General features: G+C 41.0%; 2 protein-coding genes across 2 annotated transcripts; one reads left to right on the top strand and one right to left on the bottom strand.

Moving 5' to 3' along the window:
- Window positions 1–3,126: 3,126 nt before the first annotated feature.
- On the top strand, window positions 3,127–8,952 carry LOC115830092 (zinc finger protein 2 homolog). The gene is made up of 5 exons (XM_030794136.1): window positions 3,127–3,264; window positions 6,455–6,550; window positions 6,891–7,001; window positions 7,127–7,250; window positions 7,361–8,952. The coding sequence occupies exons 1-5, from the start codon at window positions 3,127–3,129 to the stop codon at window positions 8,839–8,841; spliced, it is 1,950 nt and encodes a 649-aa protein (XP_030649996.1). The 3' UTR covers window positions 8,842–8,952.
- A 1,500-nt stretch (window positions 8,953–10,452) lies between these two features.
- LOC115830082 (GTPase IMAP family member 8) lies at window positions 10,453–16,172 on the bottom strand. Its single transcript, XM_030794124.1, has 5 exons — window positions 16,106–16,172; window positions 14,029–14,728; window positions 12,539–13,245; window positions 11,608–12,309; window positions 10,453–11,345 (listed from the first exon to the last, which is right to left on the bottom strand). Exons 1-5 carry the CDS (start codon window positions 16,170–16,172, stop codon window positions 10,453–10,455), a joined length of 3,069 nt encoding a protein of 1,022 aa, XP_030649984.1.
- Between the last annotated feature and the right edge of the window lie 6,627 nt (window positions 16,173–22,799).

Genomic DNA, 22,799 nt, shown 5'->3' with positions numbered 1-22,799 from the left:
AAAAAACAGTCATGACTCTGTGTGTAGCCCTGGTCACAGAAGTGTTACTGAGAATGAAGCGCAGCACAGTCTGAAAACCAGTCTTTATGTTTGTGCGCCCATGTCTGACCTGGAAGAAGTATGCTCTCTCCACAGGATCTCTGAGCAGAGCTTGGACCAGAGCTTTAAAATTGCGTGTAGCTGCTTCCACATCAGCATCTACACTCTGCAAAAGTTCACAATGTGTATGTTGTTAAACATCACACTTCCTCACTAACATACTCTGGCTCAGACTAAAGAAAGGGGTTAAAAAAAAACACAAGAACTGTAATTCTAGATGATGTAACTGCACAGAGATTCCTTCACTCACTGTGGCGTGTCCAGAAGGAGCTGATGGGATATGGATTCGGTCCAACTGGGGCTGAACAGTCTGGGCATCTGCTCCACTGCGACACAACTCTAAAACCATCTTCAAGGAGGAGGAGTTAGGAGAGGAGACAATATGGATATGTCATATTTGCTCTTAAGTAAAATGTTTAAACTGAAGATACTGTGAACATTAAGGTCATCTCCCAGTTTATTATCAGAGAGAATGTGAAAGAAAGACTGAAAAGCAGAATGATGTGCAGACTTCACTGTGAAGTTCTCACCCTTGCTCTCAAACCCAGAATCAGTTGAGCCCTTTGTCTTTGACTCAGCAGCTGTGGAATCATCTCTGTTACCATGGATACAAATTCTTCTAGCTTCCCATAGTGCATCACACTTTTCTGCTGTACAACCTGCCACATGAACGCAGACATCAGCCGCAAAGGCGGCACGAGGAGCCGCAGAGAAGAGAGAGGCAGTGGAGCTTCAAGGCAAAGAGAAAAAAACCCTGTTAGACTGCGCTGTTCATACTTTAACATAATATTATAGATTTAGAAGACGGTTATTTGGAAATGCCACGAAGAGCTGCATGGCTTCTATTACAACCACAGCCACGTTTCAATGAATTCAATTTGCCTATTATAAGATTGTCCATAACAGCATATACTCCGCAGAGGACTGCAAAGACTCATAGTAAATAAACACGTTTGCCATATCCAGTTGCAGCATCTCTTTATCGCTGCACATATGCCCTAGAAACAATTTTTAAAAACGCAAAAGGCTATCATCTGCACAAAACTGAATCAAAAATTAATATGTGCAACATTGTGCGCAACATTGATCCCCTTCAAAGTACGGAGGTCACAAATATATTGACTAAATGGTTGCATTTTGAGTTAAGGAACAGTTTCTGAACGATGTTAGCGGCTCTGCTACAATTACACACATAACTTAAAAGCATAACTATTTTAGCTCCTAGGCATTGGGCCTAAACAAATGTTACATGTAGCTTGTTAGCCAGCTACCATAAAATCTTTCCCATTCCTGAACGATGTAGCTTTGCATTAGCCAGCTATCATGCAGCACATGCTACTGCTAGCTATAACAGAGTACCGTATTATTTAAAAGCAATGAAACTTCTTAAATAAACACCTTGATCATCCTTCTCATATGGGTATGGCTTATCCATTGTGTAGGACCAAAACTACTTTAAGATGTTTTCCAGTTAGCAGGCTAACGTTGTTATCATTGGTGACTTCACCATCTCAATCACTTCCTGTATGATTGTTTTCAAAGTAAAAGCCTCTTACAGACAATGACAAAAGGCAGCGTAGTCTGCAATAAAAACCCATCTACATGCAACTTACATTTAACTTCCAATATAACTGTGTGTTTTAAATCCCCAAAATCTCTTAAAAGTGGAAGTGGACCTCACACGTGTCTTTTACCCGAGAATTTGATAGTGTCTCCCGGCAATGAGAGAGAGGATCTCAATCATTTTAAGGAAAAATTAAGAGAGAGAATAAAAGGCATTTTAATGAAAATATTTTTTTATTGTTTATCCAAATAAAGTAAAGCGGTTTCGGGGGTAATTTCCATCTAGTTGCAAACTGCATTAAGTAATTCAATCCTGCCCATATTTCCGACCATTCTAAATAATCTAAAATACAAAACTCATCCTACACAGAGCAAGTTAACAAAAGATTGCCGTGCCAACAAATGTTCAGTGCCTAAATCGTCACTATCAGTCAAGGTTTAACATACTGATCGCGCAGTTGTCAGCAATATTTCCAATGCTGCAATTCTAGCTTTCCTCAGTAGAAAGTCTATAATGCTTCTTACATACGAACTACCTGTTCCCGCTTCACCAATGCGGCCACCGTAGTCAGAAAGCGCAAGCGAAATCCTGTCAAGTTTGATGTACTTACTCAAGCCATACAAGTTAGTATTTGACTTGCACAACAAGCCCGTTGCCTGAAAATGACAGATCAGTTAACCATTGTGATGGAAACATGCATAGAAACCGAGGAAAACGCAGGTATGCCCGTCTTTGCTTGCTTGATAAATCAGCTTAATTTCAGTTTTCGCTGTGTGGTTGTCAGCAAAAACGGATGAACTATGCTAATTGGCTAAGATCCCTGAAGTTAAAAGGTTATATTAACGTCTCTCTCTCTCACCCTCTTTTTTCACCCTGTTAAATTTTAATGTGGATTGACACACGCCATTTTTGCAACATAAGACATTTAGAATTCTTTTTACAGATACGTTAGCTTACTAGCTTCCTTGGAGCGGTGGATAGTAAATTAGTTTGTAGCTGAGTTAGCTTGTACTGTATCAAACTGAGTGCAGAATTAGTTTGCTTGTTTGAACGCCTGAGAGATGATAGTAAAACGCCCAAAGTTTGGAACTCAGTATGGTCAAATTGTCTTCAAACAAATAAACTGAAGAAAGTGACTACACCTGACATTTAATTCATAACGCTCAAGCGATGAAGGAGGCCTCACTCATGACACGCAAAATGTGCGCTCTTTAAAGCGATCCATATAACATGAACACAACACTCACACAGGCATATGCACATTGTCACTTAAGAGATCAGCCTAATACATTGAGTCCCCTATAAATGCTCATGAATTTTCAGATATTCTAGCACAGCTTAAATCTCTCTCTCTCTCCCTCTCTCTCTCTCACGCTCTCCTTCTCTCTCTCTCTCTAGATATTTTTCTCCCGTTGTCGTCTTTGCGACTGCTTGTCCCACCGCTGCGGCTCATCTCTGCTGCCATGTGGCAGGTGGCACAGCGAAAGGATGTGATGGACTATGGAAAACTGGAGGAATTTGTGTCTTTGGTGACAGAGACAGTCCCTGAGTTGCTTACTTGTAAGCAGAGGGCTCAGCTGCTTCTACGTTTACGAGCAAGGGTGAGACATCTTACGTAGCCTTGCAAAGTAGAAAACTATGAGAGCTGGAAGTAACAAAAATTGACTGATAAAAATGCAGGTGATAAAAATGCAGGTGAATTGAAAAATTGTGGTAAAAATGGATGTGAAATGAAAAACACAGTGATAATTTATCAAGTCATTTGATTAATTTAAAGCCGACTTGATTAAAACAGTCGTGATATGATGAAAACAAAGCCATATATCATCATTTTCATTAATCGTTCATCACAATCGTTCATCCTTCAACACAAAATTGCAAATTATCATTTAAGGGAAGTAGCCTCAAGGGTGGAACTAGCAAAAATTAACTGATAAAAATGGAGGTGATGAAAATGCACGTGAACAGGGGCCCCAAATTTCCTTTACTATTTCCTCTCACACCAATTACTGTACATTCACCACTGGACAAATAACACCAATCCACCTTGGCTAGACATCGAAAATACTTTAACTGAAGAACTGAGCGTCAAAAATCTCCCATTTATAGATAAATCCATAAAAACCCACAACTGTTACAAAAACAACACTATTAGCACCACTTTAACCGCTTGGTGGAAGTCAAATGAAGTTCTTCATTACAGTCTCTCACCATCTATCCATACTCCATTGTGGCATAATCCCATGTTTTTAATCAATAACAAACCCTTTTTCTTCTCAACCTGGAATGAGAGAGGAGTAACCAGCCTGGGACAGTTACTCAATGATGGCTTGCTCATGACCTTCGACCACATCCAAAAACAATACATCATACCGGACCACCGCTACTTCCAGTATATCCAGTTAAAAGGAGTCATTAAAAAAACCATCAACACTAGGAACTTTAACAATCATATCCCTCCCCTCTATTCAAAGTTACAATCACTCAAACCTCAAAAAAAGTTATCCCAAATATACAAACTTCTAGCATCTGAAGACAGCACAACATCAATCCCTATAGACAAATGGACCACAGACATAAATAACCTACCAACAGATATTAACTGGCAAAGCATATGCAATAACACATTCTCTATGACATGTAATTCTAAAATCCAACTTATACAGTATAAAGTCCTTCACAGAACCCACATTACCACTCACAAACTTTGCCGCATGGGCTTTAGCCAAAGTAATACATGTTCACATTGTCCAACCTCAACAGATGATTACTTTCATGCCATGTGGCTCTGCCCACACGTCCAAAACTTTTGGTCGGAGGTTATGAGCAAGCTATCTGAGATCCTTAGCCTCAGCATCCCCTTATGCCCCATCATAGCCTTACTTGGCGATGTCTCTATGCTACACACATCTAAACATTTTAAATCATTCATATTAATATCGCTAACCATCGCCAAAAAGACCATATTACTGAACTGGAAAGACAGAACCAAGATATCCATAGCTCACTGGCTCAACCTACTAACAGACCATTCAAATCTAGAAATACTTACCGCATCTCAGAAAAACAGCATTAAATCCTATGAAGACACCTGGTCCCCCTTTCTACAATACCTTAAACGCTGATTCCTCTCCCTACAAGTGACCCATAACATTACTACACTTTTCAACTTTTATTTTCTCCTCCTAACACAGTGTGCAGTTTGTCCCACCAGCCCGGATTGTCTAGTCTTGTCTGTCTTGCCCCATCATGTCTTGTCAGTCTTGTTATGTTTTGTTGTTCAACCTTCATACATAAATACATATATACAAAGAATGATGTATTTATCTTATTTATTTGGTTGTTAATTTTTTTTCCCTTTTTTTCCTTCCCCCTCTTTTTTTTTCTTCCATCTTGTTTTCTTTCCCCTTGCTCTTCCTTTTTTTGACTTTATTTGTGGTTGATCTTGTTGTTGTTATTGTTTTTTTTTGTTTTTTTGGGGGGGGGGGGGTTGTTTATTGTCTGTTAGTTTGTAGTTTGTTTGTTTTGTCTTGTGAAGTATTGTTGTACTTTGTATTTTTGTTATCCTGTTTTCAAAAAAAAACAAAAAAAAACAATAACAACAACAAGATCAACCACAAATAAAGTCAAAAAAGGAAGAGCAAGGGGAAAGAAAACAAGATGGAAAATGCACGTGAACTGAAAAATAGATGGGTAAAAATGTATGTGAACTGAAAAATAGTGATAAAGTGTCAATTGATTTGATGAACTCGACTGACATTTATTGTTCACAGCAAGCCATTTGTGTTACTTCGGTTTATCATTTACAGCAAGTAAATTCTTTTTGTTTGGTTTATCGTTTACAGCAAGTAATTTTTGATACTGCCGCCCAGAATGTCAGTCACAAACCACGGCCACTGAACTTGCCACTTTAATATCAGCTCCTGAGCAGCTCCCTTCAAGTTGAGAGCCAAAAGCTCGATCAGTTTGTCAGTGGGCATGGTTTGCGATCGACATTTTGGGCAGAAGTAACAAATTGCTTGCTGTAAACGAAAAACTGAAGTAACAAAAATTGCTTGTTGTAAATGATAAATGTCAGTCGAGTTTATCAGATCAATTGACTATTTATCACTCTATTTTTCAGTTCACATACATTTTCATCACCTCCATTTTTATCAGTTAATTTTTGTTACTTCCACCCCTCATAGAAAATGGCTAATGTATTAGGTGGATTGAAAAATGCAGAGGAAAATGTTGAGTTTGGACAGACAGTGACCGTAATGCTTTGTGCTCACAGTTAATACTGGAGCTGTGTCGAAATGAAGATATTTCTGACCTCGACACTGTTCAGCATCTCTTGGATCGTATCAGGCCCCCAGGACACACTGGAGTGAGTTACGCTTATTCTCTATGAGTGGTGAAACACTCATACTTACTGTGAGACTGCATTAATGCACACACATGCTGTTACACTGACCCTTCAAATAGTCATCTGAATTTCACATTCAGTTCTTACCACTGGGAGCATCTGAATTTTGAGGGCCTCTTTGTTGTTCAGCTGCAAGGTTAGGGCAGCCAGCTTCATCTTGTGGCTTTTCATTTTTGTCATGTCCAGGAGAAAGCAATCATTGTTTAAGCATTCATAAAGAAACACTTATCCGCCACATTATCAATCAAGCCTTGTCTTGCATTAAATACTAAACAACGTTTGTTTTGATCGTTGTATCGTCAGTCATTGAAAGCAGTCTCTGAGGTGTTGTGGATGATAGAGAGAGAGAGTCTGTTTTAACTGTGTGACTGTAACTTTTTCAGAGTGGGGATGCGGAGGCTGATGCTGAGGAGGCCATCTTCCTGGAGCTGGTCCAAACGCTGCTGAACGACACAGCCGAGAGGGAGCATTTTTTTCAGGTGAGATTGATTCAAGAACCATCTCTTGTTCTTACTGGTGTGAGTTATTTACAGACTGGTTGAATGCAGAGGATAGTTATGTCCCTTTACATTCATCGCATATTAATGTTGGCCCTCTAGAATGTGTTAAAATGTTTTGTTTTTATTTGTTTGGAGGATTACATGTCTGCTCTGTGGTTTTCAGTAAGTGGAGTTTTGTTCTGTGTTAAATCTGGAGCATGTGCGTTAAGAGTGTTGATTGCTGAATGTTTAAATAGTTTAATACCATTATTTGTTTGTTTTTTGGCAACATTTCAGAGCCCCTAGTAATGAAGAATCTCCCATTCCTCTCCATTTACAGGAGGTTTTCCCATATGAGTATGGCCCAAATTATGACTCAGACCTACAGCTGCTGGTGTGGGAGTTCCTGTCCAGGCTAGAGAAACTACTGCCAGTACCTGATCTTGGACAGGTAAATTTAGCCAAGTGATTGTCCTGTCATATTGAAAGAAAAGCAGGATGAAGTGGATTCATTCTCAACATTTTGTTCTGACACCAGTTTAACAGGTTACAACTGTTTTTATGTCTTTCCCACAGACAGTGTCATGGCTCAGTGCTGCCCCCTCTGTTTTGGATGAGTGTTTGCAGTCAATATCAGATCAGGAAGGCCTTAAAACACTGCTCCAGCACCACACAAGTCTTGAGAACTTAGGGACACAAGGTGAACCACTCTAGTGTGTTTACAACATTCTCACACAGTTGAGTGAAATGTGTTTTAGCGGAAATTACCCAAGGGTTGTCTTCTGATTTTTCTCTGTTTCACTTCTGTAGGTCGTACGGTGGAAATGTCTTCGCAGGTCTTCGCTTGTTCCCACTGCCCGTTTTTTCACATGCAGGAGTCTTACCTCCGTCAGCACATAGAGAAGAATCATCCAGAGGAGCAAGACAAGCTCCAGAATGCTACCGAGGACCCATCGTCACGCAGGAGGAAGTTTAAGCCTGTGAAGTTTCCAATGCCTTTCCCCATCTCAGAGGTGGAAGTGCCACAGCCTGGTGGTCACCTGTGTCCCCAGTGCGGAAAAACTTTCACCCGCTCCTCGGACGTGACCAGACACCAGCGTATCCACACCGGGGAGCGTCCTTATGTCTGTAAGGAGTGTAACAAGGGTTTTAAAAACTCCTGGGATCTCACGAGGCACGAACGCATCCACACAGGTGAGAGGCCCTTCTGCTGCCCGCAGTGTGGGAAGGGCTTCACACAGCTGGGCTTACTGAAGCTGCACTATGAACGTTCACAGTGCAAACAGTCTGAGGGCAACCCTTTGGTGTTGCAGGCCGACAATGCCAAGTACAATATGAAGGGAACGTACAAGTGCCAGAAATGCGGAAAGAGCTTTAATTCTATCCTGGAGCGGTTGCAGCACAGGCAAACCCACATTGTGAAACATCAGTACAAGTGCTCTCAGTGTGACAAGTCATACAGTCGGCAGTCCGACCTGAAAAGACACCAGATGAAACACTCTGGGGAGAAGCCCTTCCCTTGCGAGGAGTGTGGCAAAAGGTTCACGCACTGGTGGATTCTTCAGAAACACCAGTACACCCACAGGAATGAACGTCCGTTCCCTTGTGAGGAGTGTGGCAAGAGTTTCTCGCAGCTGCAGATCTTGCAAAGGCACCAGATGACTCACAGTGGACACCGGCCATTCCCTTGCTCCCTGTGCGAAAAGAGCTTCACACAGCTGGCTGGACTGACCAGGCACCAGCGCATCCACACTGGGGAGAGACCATACAATTGCACTGTGTGCGAAAAGACTTTCCTCACCCATGGCGAGCTGGCACGGCATTCCAGGAGCCACACAGACGAGAGGCCATTCCCTTGCACCGAGTGCCCTAAAAGCTTCAAGACCAAGCGGGCACAAAGGGAACACATGAATACCCACACCGGAGAGAGACCTTACTCCTGCAACACGTGCGGGAAGACATTCTCCAAGTCCACATCGCTGGTGAGGCACAACCTGATACACACTGGCCAGAGGCCACACGAATGCACCCAGTGTGGGAAGTCATTCCTCACCTCCGGAGAGCTCTTGTTACACACGCGGATACACACAGGTGAACGACCTTACCCGTGTCCGCAGTGTGAGAGGAGGTTCAGGTGTTCGTCTGACCTGACAATGCATTTGAGGACTCACACGGGGGAACGACCTTTTGCCTGCAACGAGTGCAAGAAGACATTCTCGACAACGACGAGACTCAAAAGGCACATGCTGACACATCGGAGACGGCGGATGCAGGTCACTGTTACTCTGTGACATTTGGTCAAGATGGATAGAAATGTGGTTTTGAATGCTGAGGTCACACAAGTGTTCTGTCAGGAGTTTTCTTAAAGATGTGTTTCACAGTGTGTTTTCAGTAGGAATAAGGGAATGTAAGGAAGCATTTGATAAACGTTATGCATAAAACTGTATCACTACAGCTGTGAAACTGAACAGTTCTAAGGTGAACAACACTAACATGCTACACTGTTAATATGTGTTTTGGGAAATGGTTTGCTTTCTTTATCCTGCTGTTTATCTGATAACATGCATGTATGAATAAATTGGTTAACACACATTACACTCCTGTCCCTTTTCTCCCTTTCACTGATCCAAGGTCAGTTATGCACTGAGACAGTCTTGTAAAAAATGTCTGGGTGAGCAGAGTGCAGATGGTAATTAAACTCATTTAAACACATTGAACATCATTTTTGGGGGGTCCAGATTCTTTAAAGTATGCAAATAGTCTTAGAAATGCTATTCATACTTGTTTGCATTCCTAGTTTAGTGACACTTTGTAGCATGATTGAATCCACTGCAATCCCAAAAATGCATTCAGTAACATGTGGCAGGAGGTTGCAATGCAGCACTTATTGTGTATACAGGAGTCACTGGATAGCACAGCAATCCATTTATTAAAGCTGTATAGAAATACATTGAATATCTTGTTATTATAGAAAAAATAAATTGGTTAGATTGATGCAGATATAGCAAATAATTTAATAACAAAAAAACATTTTGCACAGGACAAAGTATGTCATACATCTGCTAAGCCTTGTAATATACTCTTAAACACCTGAGAATTCACTGAAGCAATGAAAACAGCAACTTTGTCGAATTATTAATATGTTTCCCAAAATGTATACATTAGTCTATATGGTTTTATATATCTCATGGCATGGATTTTCTTGAAAAAATTCATGTGAAAACTGGCTCCGGTAGCCAAACTTCAAAAATTCATAACTAAAAAAGTATTTGGAGTAGGACTATGGGATTTTGCAAAGTCCCATGAATTCAATAGAAGTTTTCACATGATTATTTTTCAAGAAAATCCATGACATGAACTGTAGAGCCTGGGTGAGTTGGTATGGAATGACCCACAGGCCCACATGGAGAGGATGAGTCCTTCAGAATCCTTCAGGTTCTTTGTTCTGTGCTTCTGAGCAGCCGCGTACAACTCTAACCACAAACTGCCAGCTTCACTCTGCCTGGGGGCAAGGCACGCTCGTTTTATCTATCAGACACATCAGTGTTTAAATGGTTTAAAAATAGTCACTTAACTATCGGGAGTGTGAATCATTCTTTGAGGGTACAGAAATCCACAGGAATTAATATGACCAGCTAATTAAGGCTTATCAATGTCTAAAAAATGTACTATCTGTAACTCTCCCAGTGTGTCTGAAATTTCTAAACTTTCTGAGACAGACAGATTCCTCTTTTAGTAACATGGAACTACCAGTGCAATTAATTGTGTTTAGATTAAATTTGAAAAATAGGATTACAACTGCCAAACAGTATTTAAGAAAATCAACAGCAAAAAGGTAATGTAAACACAAATTAATCATACTATTGGTTCATGTCAGGATTTAGAATGTAAATGAACAGATTCTATTTTGAGACATTACATGTGCTGTCCTTTTGTTGTTCACCAGCCACCAGGGATTCAGAGGGCATTTTAGGACAATTGTCTTCTCTGTAACTGGCCTTAAGTTGCTGTGTGATCTGGCTGCTGTACTCCACACTCTTTCTCAGTTCATGCAGGTCTCTCTTCATTTCATCCAGAACTTCCAGTTTTGAGAGCTTCTGGTCAATAGATGTCAGGACATCAGGGTCTATGTCGACCATCCTGTTGTCCTGGATGGTACCTGTGGGGACCATGCTATTTTGTTCTGCCCTTGCTGATTCCATGGTGTCCTGCCAGACCATCTCAAAGTACGAATCTATAAACGCCTCCAGCTCCTCAATGTTACTGCTTCCCCATTGGTCTATAAGGTCCTGGAGGTTGCCTGATTGGACAAACTCTTTTAAGACCTTTTCTCTGATTTTGTTTGTTGGGGATGGAATGCTTGGGAGCTGGTTGAGGGACTGGTCTTGTAATGTGTCCCCCTGTGATTCAGCTAACATCCGTGACTTACTCACAGACTCCTCTGCTGGTATCACTATGAACAAAGCATGTGGCCCCAAGAAAGGCCCATCCATTTCATTTAGACCCATGAAGTTCTCAGGGATTCCAGGGCAGATGTGTTGATTCCATTCAGATGTGTTGATGATCACTACTGGTCTTCCACCATTTGGCCTTCTCCATATTTCCCCATTTCTTAGCTGCATTATTACTGAGGTCCTGGGGCCTGCTCCCGCTGACTCTCCTTCCAAGAAAGTTTTTCTGACAAATAACCCCATATTCTCTGTACTCTCTAAAGGAAAAACTATTTGGTCAGGATCTTCTGGAGTCCCTTTGAGTTGTAGTGTGTGACACTCCCCTGACCTGTCAAATTCACACACTGCAACACAACACAAAGATTATTGAAACATCAGAAACTGACACTGAATGTGCACAAGCTTTGTTTTTAAATCCATTACATGCCAAATGACTCTTGCTTGAAGATGTAAAGCTGTCAGCAATACGGGTGCAGAAGAAATGCAAGGAAAGAAATCTCCATGTAAGTCTGTTTTAATGCACTCATTTTGTCGTGAGGCAGTGATTTGAAAAGATGACATGGTATACTGAAATAGTGAAAAGGCTCAAAACCTAGACAAACTTACCATTAGGAGATGTTTGGCCATCGTTCTGACCTATTCTTCTAGCTCCCTTCATCTGTGATGCTCCACCTGGCTCGAGATTGTGTTTTGTGGAAATCCTTTCTATCCTCTCTCCTTTTATTTTGTTCTGCAGCCACTCCTCCATCATTATCCACTCTACCTTCTCCAGCAGCTCCCTGACCTGAGCGCCATTGTCTCTATTCTTATTGTCAAGAACATGGTATCTGTTCCTGCACTTCTCCACAAGCGTCTGGAGTGCATGTCCTTCACTTTCAATGCGTTGCTCGATTGTGGTGTCTCCAAGCCAGTCTCCATTGGTGAACAGGACCATGGTGCTTTGCCACACCTCATCTGAGAAGTTCCTCATGTGAGCCGTGGCAGCTTCCAAGTCCACATCGGAGAATGCCGAACTGATGTTCACAACCAACAGAAGTACCCCATTTCCACTGGCACAGAAAGATGCACAGTCAGTGAGAGACTGCCTTTTGGACTTTGAAGACATGGGGTGTGCAGATTCCCAGCCAGGCATATCCACTACGGTCACCATCTTTCCATTAATTTTTACCTTCCGGACCACTGGACACGTGACTTGGCCCCCAGTCTCGCATTCCTCACCTCCCACAATGGTGTCTGCGGTGGAGCTCTTACCTGAGTGCCTACGACCCAACAGGATCATTCCCAGTTCAGTTGGGATTGGTATTTGCCCTGCAAAGAACATAGTATCATCAAATTAAAAGGAACCCAAATGCTCATTATTATAGGCCCTCAATAACTCAATTTATTGTCTAAAATAAGAAACACTTTTACACTTACACACTACACTGTACTGTGTTCATTGGGAAGAGTTATGAAAAAGAACAATTAAATGATTAATTAAATAATGAAAGTCGTATTGAAATTTCATAATTGGCCATCTCAGCATATAGAAACGTACCCATAAATGTTTTAAGACTTTCTCTTTGTTTTTGGGCCCTAAGATGCATCTCATTTGCTCTTTCCTCCTCTGCCTTCAGTTTCTCTTCAATTTCTGCAAAAATCTTTATATCTGTGTTGTAAAGCTGGCTGCTGTTTCCTGCCACCATCTCCTCAATCTTATCCAAAAGTTCAGTGACCTGAGACCCATTGACTTGGTTCTTGTTATTGAGAACGTGGTACCTTCTCCCACACTGTTCCACCAGCCAGTGGAGAGGTTTCCCTTCACCTTCAATGTAATGTTCGATGGTTGTGTCTCCAAGCCAGTCACCAAAAGTAAACAGCACTATAGTGTGAGTCCAGATACTCTCACCAAGAAGCTCTACATGCTCCTGTACAGCTCTCCTGTAAGTCTCTGTGAACATTCTGTCCATGCGGACAACCAGGAGGAAAACATGAGGACCAGGCGGACACAGGAACATGCCACGGAGAATTTCCCTCTTGTCATATGCCGATGTGTCATGTGTAAAATAGTTCATCCACCAACCAGGCGTATCCACCACGGTGACCTGTCTCCCACTGACCTTGCATGCCCCCACCACACACCGAGCGGTCCGTCCCCAAGCTCTGAACTCTTTTTCCCCTCCTATGGCCAGAATGGTACTCCCACTTGAGCTTTTTCCAGAACTCCTTGCTCCAAGCAGCACAATACGTATGTCTGGGAGAAATCTTGATACCTCTAGAGAGAAAAAAAAGATGTCATAATACTTACCACTCGTTTCCTTGTTTAGAAGGATGACTTACTTGACAATTCTTTTCCTATTGTGCAGTACACCAGGATGTTTGCGCCTTTTTACTTACAAACACAATTTTTTATACATATTTTCTAAGATTTTTAACCATTTTTTTCCTCTCAATTTTGGATGTCCAATTCAATTTACTACAGTAAGTCCCTCAATTACACAACCGCTGCAACAATCCGAGAAGTGGGAACTTACACATGTGTCCTCTGATACTTGGAAAACCAGCTACCACTTCTTTTCTCCTGCCAGTTTACAAGTGTCTCCATGGGAACAAACTGCATCCCTGAATATGTCTGCAGCTGACACTATGAGTTGCTTAAGTGCAATGACACTCATGGGTTGATCATCTCAAAACAGTTAATTGCGCTCTTAGCGACATACAAGCCCACCAGTGGAAATGCTGAGATTCAAACTCAGCGATGGAGTGCAGCATAATTCACCACTACATTACCCAAGCTCTTAAACATGAATTTTTATGGGTTTGTGGACTCGAGTCCAGCCCCAGTAATCTTCTCTGTGAATTCCTTTGTCAGCTTGTTCCTAATTAAACTGCCTACTCCAAATGGATATTTTCATGAAGAGCCCCTGTTGGGACGTAACTGTTTTCAATACACTTTGTATCCTTCTTTTTACTCAAGTCTTTTTTTCTGCAGTTGCCTGTGTCTGTCCTTAGCACATTATCGGCCACATGTTGAAGATATTGATAAACTCACCCTTTAAGACTGCTCTTTGCTTCTGCTGTCTCAGCAGACGCCACTCAGCACCCTCTATCACGACTCTTCTCCTCTCTCTCACCTCCCATAAAATCTCTTCTTTCATTTCAAAATAGCAGTCACTCTTTCCTCTGACCAATTTGTCAATTTTCTCTAAAAGTTCTGTAATCTGGCTGACATCCCGCCCATTCTGAAGGTTGAGGACGTGACTTCTGTTTCCACACTTGTCCAAAAGCCAACGAAGTGCTTTTCCTCCCTCCTCAATGTGCTGTTCTATGGTTCTACGCCCCAAGTGTTCTCCTTTGGTGAACAACACCATAGTGTGACTCCAAACATGCTCTCCAAGAAGTTCCAGATGTTCTGCAGCAGCCCTCCTCCTCTTTTCCGTGAATGGCGATCCCGCCTTTATGACAAGGAGGAAGGTGTGTGGGCCTGGGAGACTCAAGGACACAGAATAGATTACCTCCCTTTTGACCAACTCGGCGCTGTCCCGCTCCTGGAAGTCACACCACCAGCCAGGGGTGTCCACTACCACGAGTCTTCTTCCATGAGCCTCGGAGATTCTCCTCAGGCTCGTGGTGCGCTCCTTGGAGACAAACTCCTCGCTGTCTAAGATGATATTTCCTACCGAGCTTTTGCCAGCGTTCCTGCCTCCAAGCAAAACTATCCTCAGGTCTGACAAGTATTGTCCCTCACCTTCAAAAATAAATTAATAAAAAAAAAAAAATTTATTTCACTACATATTTGGTGTAGTCCACACAAAAGGAACATTTCAGCAAAAGGTATTTGGTTTAATGTTTTGCTAAAAAAAATGATAAGAGAAGTTGATTCTGTTACTGTTTCATTTTCAAACTTTTGTGTTTGAAAAAGCTCCAATTTTATTTGCTCCACCATTTTCTAAAACTGAATTTCTATGAGGTTAATGTTTGAAATAAAATCAGCGGTAAGCAATTGGTAAAACAATCGTTTGATCCCTTTTTTTAAAAATATGTCACTATGTTTTTCAACATCACGAAGAACTTAACATGGAGAAGGAAAACATTAGATTAAATTAATTCTGTGTAATCAACAGTCATTTTCCACTTAATCCCTTTTCATCTGTTATTGTCACTTACCATGAATACCACATGAAGATGGGTCACATACAAAGAAACAAGAAAAATGATTCACATAGCCACGTTATATAGTAACCCCCAGTAGTCACATGTGAAGCTAGAGGTGCTTATAACTGATAAGCAGGTAGTAAGCACACCTTATTATGTAATAAGTATCCTGCATACAGAAAGTAATGTCAGTAGGACCTAAGAGTTTCATATTTTAATAAGGTTGATATTGTACATGCCGGTTTGTATGCTGTTATTGGTTCAAATTCATTTAACACATATAGGAACAACAACCTAATACTGAATGATAAGCACTTTAAATATTTCACAGAGGGAAACTCAAAACTTCCTGATAGTGTGCGTCTGTATGTGTCTGTGTGCGCTTGTGTGTATGTGTGGTGTGTGTCACAAACAAGGAGACTGAACAAATAGCATGCATACATGAGTGTAAACACTCAAAATTCTCAGCAAGAAAGAAAGAAACAATAATGTAAACCAGTTATAATATAATAAATATAAATGTGAAGCATTTTCCCTTACCAGACACAACTATGCACTAATACTGCAAGACAATCTGTCTGGCCTTTATTCAAACACAACCTACTCACATTCATAATTTTATCACAGTAAACAATGCAGTGCATGACAACAATAACTTTGTTTTATGTTGACCAGTTGGAACAGACACTCACTGGCACGTGAAACAGCCTTTGAATCCATTCCAAATCCAAAACCCCCCTTTTCCAAAAAAAGTTTCAACGAATTCAGTCCAAAGTTTGTCCCATTTTGAATTCAGCAACTGTCTAATTTCTGTTCAGACATTCTCCTTGAGTCCGTGTGACCCAGCCAAATGGCCCTGAGGGTGGATTGAGGGTGTGTTTTTAAAGATTTTCCACTTTTATGAGTCCAAAGGTTTTACACAAGATTATGAGTCTTTCGTGGCAATGGGGAACACCCAGAAGAAACATACTATCATATTCCAGTACCTTCTTAGTGCATTTCTCATTCAACACTTCCTTCATCTGGTATTTGTACATTTGTCTATTGATGTTGCTTTCTCGGGCCATGTGAAATACAGTTGTAAACAGTATCATTTATTGTGAATATATACAACAAAGCTTTACCCACAGACATGATCAGTTAATATCTGGATAAGATTATTTTATTCAGTCAGTTCTGCAGGCAGTGTTTGGCAGCACTGGACTTGTAACCAGAATCATTTCTAATGGAAATTATATTTTGCACTTGAAATTCATTTGTAAGGAAAGTACATGCTCAGAAAGAACATGCTGATCTTAATTATTTTAGAACATTGACCATCAGCAAGAAAGAGGGTTTGTTTGAATTTGAAGCAAGACTATGCGGAAAGCCAGGAGATTTTAGAGAGAATCGTGGGACAAATTTGTGGAAAGGCACTGATTGATGGAGAGATTTAAATTTGCCTGAAACGCCCAGCGAAGCATATGAAGAGGAATTATGCAAAATAAATACTTTGAGGTACCACTGAAACATCCCTATATCAGTGCTTCACTCTAAACTTTTTGTTAATACTGATATTTTATTATGATTGCTGTTATTAATATTGATATTTTATTACGTTACATGAAATTCCAGTGCGATTATTGACGGGCGCGTCCCTGGATACGGCATATCGCTATTGTTTATATTTGGACAGATGGTATTGTCACGTGAGGATTCTAAATCGTTTACAGATTTTACATGCAAACATTGATTTACCGACAAAAAGTACACGTTATGATAGCCCTGATCCATCTAAAAGATATATAAACGATTCATTACATTACTGTTTCTATTAGTCAGTTCTGTGTCAGAAAGTTTGTCGCCCTGACAAACAGTTGCGACATAGTCATATTCAACCACTACAATCTACTTGGGAAAACGTCTAATTTACGAAGACAGCGAATACACTTTTGTTTAAATTGTACAGTTCATTTACAATGGAAAAATGCTGCTTTGTACAGGAGGTAAGGTTTTTTTTAATCACAGATACGACGCATCAGTAGCCTAACCTTATTAGCGCATAATCTATTACTTTTCACAATAGTAAGCAAAAAATTAACCAAAAAAGTTCACAAAAATGTATGTTTGGTATTCACTTAGCCAGCAAATTAAGAGGCTAGATAGCTTTCAAATAAATAGATGATCATCTCAATAAAACGTTCACCTACCACATAGTTAACTTACACCATAGGAGAAGTGCGGGCGGGACAAGACATGAACTTTCGTTGCCTCTGGGAGGCGCACCTGCACTTGGTTACGCATAAAATTCTGGTAAATGGTTTTAGATACAACGGGTAATAGGATATGCTGACATACTGATAACACATATTATACCTTTTTTATGTTTTCCCTAATTGTTATATAATCATGCAGTCTTATTTGATGTAGGCAGTCACATGGTTTAGGACCATTATATTCCTATCATATCTTCAATACATTCTTAGTTGCACTGTCTAACAGATCACTTTAAATTTATTGCTTAACATCTAAAATGGTGTCCAGAAGAATGTACAAAAACACTGCGGAAAATCTTGAAATCTGAATACTGGTAAACACTGTTCAGTATGAAAGGAAAGTATGCGGTATTTTCAAACCACTGTAAGTGTTGAACAGGGAAGAACAAACAGGAACATTGTCGATACAAATTTAAATGCTCCAAATCTTCTTTGCAAATATGAACGGTGTAGTTTTTACCACCTAATTCTTTTTGTATATCATTTTACACTTAAGAATGGGATATTTAGCAAATGTTTGAGTGTACAGGTTACATTTGTCATGAAATCTCATTGTCCTATGATAGATTTCTCAGAACGTTGATCAACCAGATGATCTCAGCAGTTCCTTGGCAGCAGAGTTACATAAATTTTGTAGAAAAGACGGACAAGAGCAAGAAGGAGCTGGGTTGGGCAGCTTAGAAGGTGCAGCAGAGAAGTCAAATGAAGTGGCAGGAGGAGAGGTGCAAGTTGCCCTCCAGGAAAAGAGAGGGGGTGGCTCAAAGTTCACAAAGGGGCAAAATATGATAGAAAAAGACAAAGGAGATTCTGAAGATGATACACTAATATGTGCTACAGCCCTGGTCAAAGATCCAAACCTAGTTACAGTCTGTGAGGGTTGTTGTGGACAACCAGGTGTGATGAGTGGAGAGAACATGTGCAATGAAGGTTATGCCGACCAGTCTATGCCAGACATCATGAGAGTATCAGCAAGCAGTCATCTTAACAGTGGTTCCCTTAATACAGCAGGGACATCAGTTTGTTCTGTAAGCACTGCAGACAATGTGATCCATCAGGACACTGCTGCATGTCAGGACCCCACTTTGGTTGAGCCCTCCGCAAATAGATTGGGCCCTACACATTCTTATCGGTCCCTTTCAGCCTCTGATGACCATCACTCCATTCAGATGTATGTAAGGTCAGATAATACTGTAGGAAATGCCTCTGTCCAAAGCTTGACATCAGAGAACACCAGTCTATCCCCTGTCGAACCCTCAACACGATCCCAGGACTCTGAGATGAATTGTGGAGAAACTGTTTTGGAGAACGGCGGATGTGAGTTCATAAAAATGTCTCTTAACAGTGATGAACAGTCCAACCCGTCAGGTTATGCATTCTGCTCAGAGCATTTTCACCCTGACAACCTGACAGCATTTGAGCAGATAATCTACCTGCTTGTTTCAGAGCCCAGTGGGGAACCTGTGTCAGAAAACCAGTCCAAATCTACAGCAACGTCTGAGAACAGATGTCAGTCTGTCACTGAAAAACCATCAGTCCATACTAAGGCAGCTGACAAGGAAGACAATCACACGGTTCTGAAAAATGATGAAGCTTCCTTCATTTTGGAAAAAAATCCAGATCAGTCTGCACTAGAACCTACTGGCTGTTCACTGAACCCTGAAACTCTCTGTGACTGGAGTGTTCAGACAACCACTTATAATGCATTTCATGATGAGTTTATCAAACACCCAACAGAGATAGAGGGCTTTGAAAGTCTGATTGGAGACGTTTTTCGCTCAGTCAGATCAGAGCTCTGTAGATGTCCTTTAGCTGGTGGAGAGAAAACAGAGGGTGAAGCTAGCTTTCAGACTTCCTTTGATGCTCTGTTAGACTGCAACGATGGCCATATGTATCCTGACTGTATAGATCTAAAGAAGCCTGTCCACTCCTGTATTGATCAATCAATGTCATCATTAGCAGAGGCTGAGGTTCCAAGCCAAGATCTCTTCTGGAGAGCGCTGTTGGAACCTGAAGAGTGCCTATGCTGCCACTATTTCTTGAGCAAAGCGTTGGTACGTATGAGGAACCGGACACACAAATTCCCAGAATCCTATGTAATGCCACCACACGCTTCAGCCTGCTGTAATGCAGCTGAACCTGAGGAGGTAGATGTGATCAGGATGTGCATTCATTTGGAACATCTAGAAGGTAAGCCTGCTATTTATTTATGCATAGAAAAATCAGCATACATCATCATAGGCTTGTTTCTGCCAAGAGAATTTTTTTGTTGTTGTTGTAAAATATCTTTTAATTACAGTTGTTTTAAGTACACAGTATATGTCAAAAAGCAAAAGAATCAGAATCAAATGCTCAAAAAGAAAGATCTACACTTTTTAAAATGAGTTCTCTGAGAGGATCTGAGGATCTAAATCCTCTCTCATCCTTATCTTATGAAATTAGCCTGTTATACGCCTCTGTAATTCTGTACATGTGACTCCCACCAAATATCACTGTGTGCTTTACAACAATATTAACATATATTAGAATGTAATGAAGAGGACACAGTGTATGTCAGAACAGAGATAACTGTAAGAGAGGATAAGAGAATTAGTGTGTTATAACAAAACAATAGTGTGGATGAAGGATGTGGTACACTGAGAGAATTAGGATCAAGGCTGCTAAATCTCAATTGTCTTCTCAGAAGTTTTGGATGAGGAAGAGAGACAACTTAAGCACCAGATGGAGTTAGGAAAGCTGGAAGTAGTAAAGGAGCAGAGTCAGTTGGATAACACAGAGAGGAGAAGACGTCTTGTGATCCCTCCAAGCCAAAATGTACTGAAGTTGCAAAAGAAGCTAAGGAAGACAGAAAAGAAGTACCAGAGACTTAATGAAAGGATACACCAGCTGCTGTTGAGTCTAAGCCCCCCGCTGACCACTGACGACTCACATCCTAATGTGCAAAGGCAGCATCACACACATCCAGCAAAGCTGGTCCTCAGCCCCTGGAGAGGTTTCATACGCACCAGTCAGAGCACCCTAGAGCACAGGGAGAGGTACCTGGAGAGGACCAGGAATGTCTTCCGACGCAGATGTAGGGAAAGCAAACAAAGAAGAATGGAGGGGATCATGGAAGGGGCTGACCAGGAGGAAAAATTTGTGCCAATGCCGTGTAACCAGAGCAGCGTAACCAATGAACAAGGAGGAGGAGAAGCCGAAAAACTGGTGAGTATGTGTCAGTCTGATCTTGAGGAGGGCAACAAGACTAGGCAAAGAAAGACCAACGTCCGATCAGGTCACAAAAACAAGCAGAAGAGGAGAGAAGAGTCTGAGAGGAAAAGAAATCATGCACAGCAGGCTCAACAAGAGGGAGAATCTGACAAGTTAAGTGCAGGGACCCAAAGTGAAAGCCAGGATGGAGCTGAGACCAAAAGCTCTTTAAAAAGCTTTAAAACAGTGATGGCTCAGGAGCACAGAGAAAAAGAATTAGGGATAGTCAACCTAAAGATGAAGACAAAGAAAAAAAGAAATGTAGGAGATGAGCGAGAAAACAGGAAAAAAACTAAAAGCGGTAATGAGGAGAAGACAGAGAAAGCCATAGATGAATTAGGTGGAGGAGGTCAGGAATCTTTGGAGCATTCAGGTAGGGACACGCAGTGATAAAAAGCTTTTGATAGAGATTAGTATTAGTTGAATAAATAAAATCTTGTTATCATCATAAAGTAACTGTTTGCCAGCACTAGTAAATTGTAGTTTTCTTTTAAGCTTCAGAGACTAGACTCAGCAAAGAAGAGCAAACAAGGAAAGGAAGAGAGAAACAGAGATTCTTGGGGAAAGAGGAGGTAAAGCTGTGTGAAAAAAGAAAACCTTCTGTGGAGAAAGAATTCTTGAAACAAGCCAAAAATCATCAATCTCAGGCCATAAAGGAGCAACCGAGGATATCACAAGAGGAAACTGAGAGAAACGAGATATCACAAACCATCCAAAATGATGTGGAGGTGTTCACAAGGAAGGGAAAACAACAGCACATGTCACCTGACAGCAGACTGGAGGGACAGGACAAGAACCCCCATACAAACAAAAACTTCTATAAGGACAAGAACCTCCACACAGACAATAACCTCCATATGGAGAAGAACCTGCAGAGGGAGGAACCAACTACAGGGTGTAGGATCCAAAGCATGGCAAACAGAGCCAGTCCTGAGGAAATACTTTGTAGAGGCTACAGAAGGAAAAGAAAACAGAAGAGGAGAAACATGGGCACTGTGAGGAAAGTCTGGGGGATGGAACTGGATGTGGAGATGGAAGGAGGAGTGGAAGGCAAGAAGAAAAGTAGTAGAGAAAGGCAGAGAAACAACCTGCGGGATAATGAGGAGTTCGCGAGGGATTGGCAAAGCCCATATACAAATGAGAAGAGAAGTGACTGGAGGTGCCAAGTGGAATGCCAGCCTGATAAATATTATGAGCATGACAATAGTGAGGATGCAGGTGAGATGCAGGTGCTCTAACTATAAGTCTTTGTCTTGATGTCTTTTCAAAATGTAATGCCTATGGTCGCAAATAACATCTCTGTTCCTTCCAGTAAATTGTGTCTAATGATGTGGACTTGTATGGCTAGCTGTGAATTGACACAAAATCACCCAAACAGATATGAGATTATCATAACCAGTTATTATTCTCCGATTTCCAGGCCCTTACATTTTAACTGCTACTTTGGAAGAAGTTCCTTCAGAACTGTAGTCTAACTCATTCAGGTTGCCATTTTAAAAAAAATGTATATAACTACCTAACCTATAAAGTGCTGCAATTCCTCATTAGCATTCATGATGTTGACTTTTGAAGATACTTACAAACTCGATGTCCCATTACATAATGTAGGTTGACATTTGACAACCGAACTATTTTATTTATTATTTTAACCCCAAAGAAGAGCTGAACTCCGATTAAAAGCAGCAATTGTCAAAATAAAGAAAACACTTCAGTAAATGATGGAAACAAACTATGTTTATAGCAGTTAATTCTGCAGTGCCATGTTTTCGGAATTAATAAATCAGTTAACACCCCATCATGCCCAGGGTCATATGTGAAAACACTGGGAAGGCCCAACTGCCATGGCTACCATTGGTAGAAGAAAAGATCTTTGTTTTTATGAAAGAGGGGAAATTGTTTGGATCTTGTTTGTCAAGACCTTCAGTAGTAAGGACTGTTACACTTTTGCTATTTTGGCATGGAAGTCTGGGGGAGAAAGACATTATGAACGAGCGTCAACTGCGGTTGTATTCTTAGACCACAGATGACTTTGAGATGTAAAGCATAACAGAGAAGCAACTTAAAATCGAGGAGGAGAGAATGTCTTTCTCCCAGCAAGGAGTGACAATCTGTGTAGTCAGGCTGCAATGCATAAACCTGTTATTACAAAATATTCGTTTGAGC

This window comes from Chanos chanos, chromosome 1 (assembly GCF_902362185.1).
Source record: "Chanos chanos chromosome 1, fChaCha1.1, whole genome shotgun sequence".
In the NCBI taxonomy this organism is placed as follows: Eukaryota; Metazoa; Chordata; class Actinopteri; order Gonorynchiformes; family Chanidae; genus Chanos; species Chanos chanos.
The sequence above is the reverse complement of the archived record's forward strand: the minus strand, read 5'-3'. Positions and strand labels throughout refer to the sequence as shown.

Coding starts and splice junctions, on each gene's coding strand:
- LOC115830082 (XM_030794124.1), bottom strand. CDS start 16,172: ATGTACAAATACCAGATGAAGGAAGTGTTGAATGAGAAATGCACTAAG. Junction 13,246..14,028: donor AGAGCAGTCTTAAAGGGTGA/GTTTATCAATAT, acceptor AGAGGTATCAAG/ATTTCTCCCAGACATACGTA. Junction 11,346..11,607: donor TGGCCAAACATCTCCTAATG/GTAAGTTTGTCT, acceptor GTTGTGTTGCAG/TGTGTGAATTTGACAGGTCA.
- LOC115830092 (XM_030794136.1), top strand. CDS start 3,127: ATGTGGCAGGTGGCACAGCGAAAGGATGTGATGGACTATGGAAAACTG. Junction 6,551..6,890: donor AGAGGGAGCATTTTTTTCAG/GTGAGATTGATT, acceptor CTCCATTTACAG/GAGGTTTTCCCATATGAGTA. Junction 7,251..7,360: donor TGAGAACTTAGGGACACAAG/GTGAACCACTCT, acceptor TCACTTCTGTAG/GTCGTACGGTGGAAATGTCT.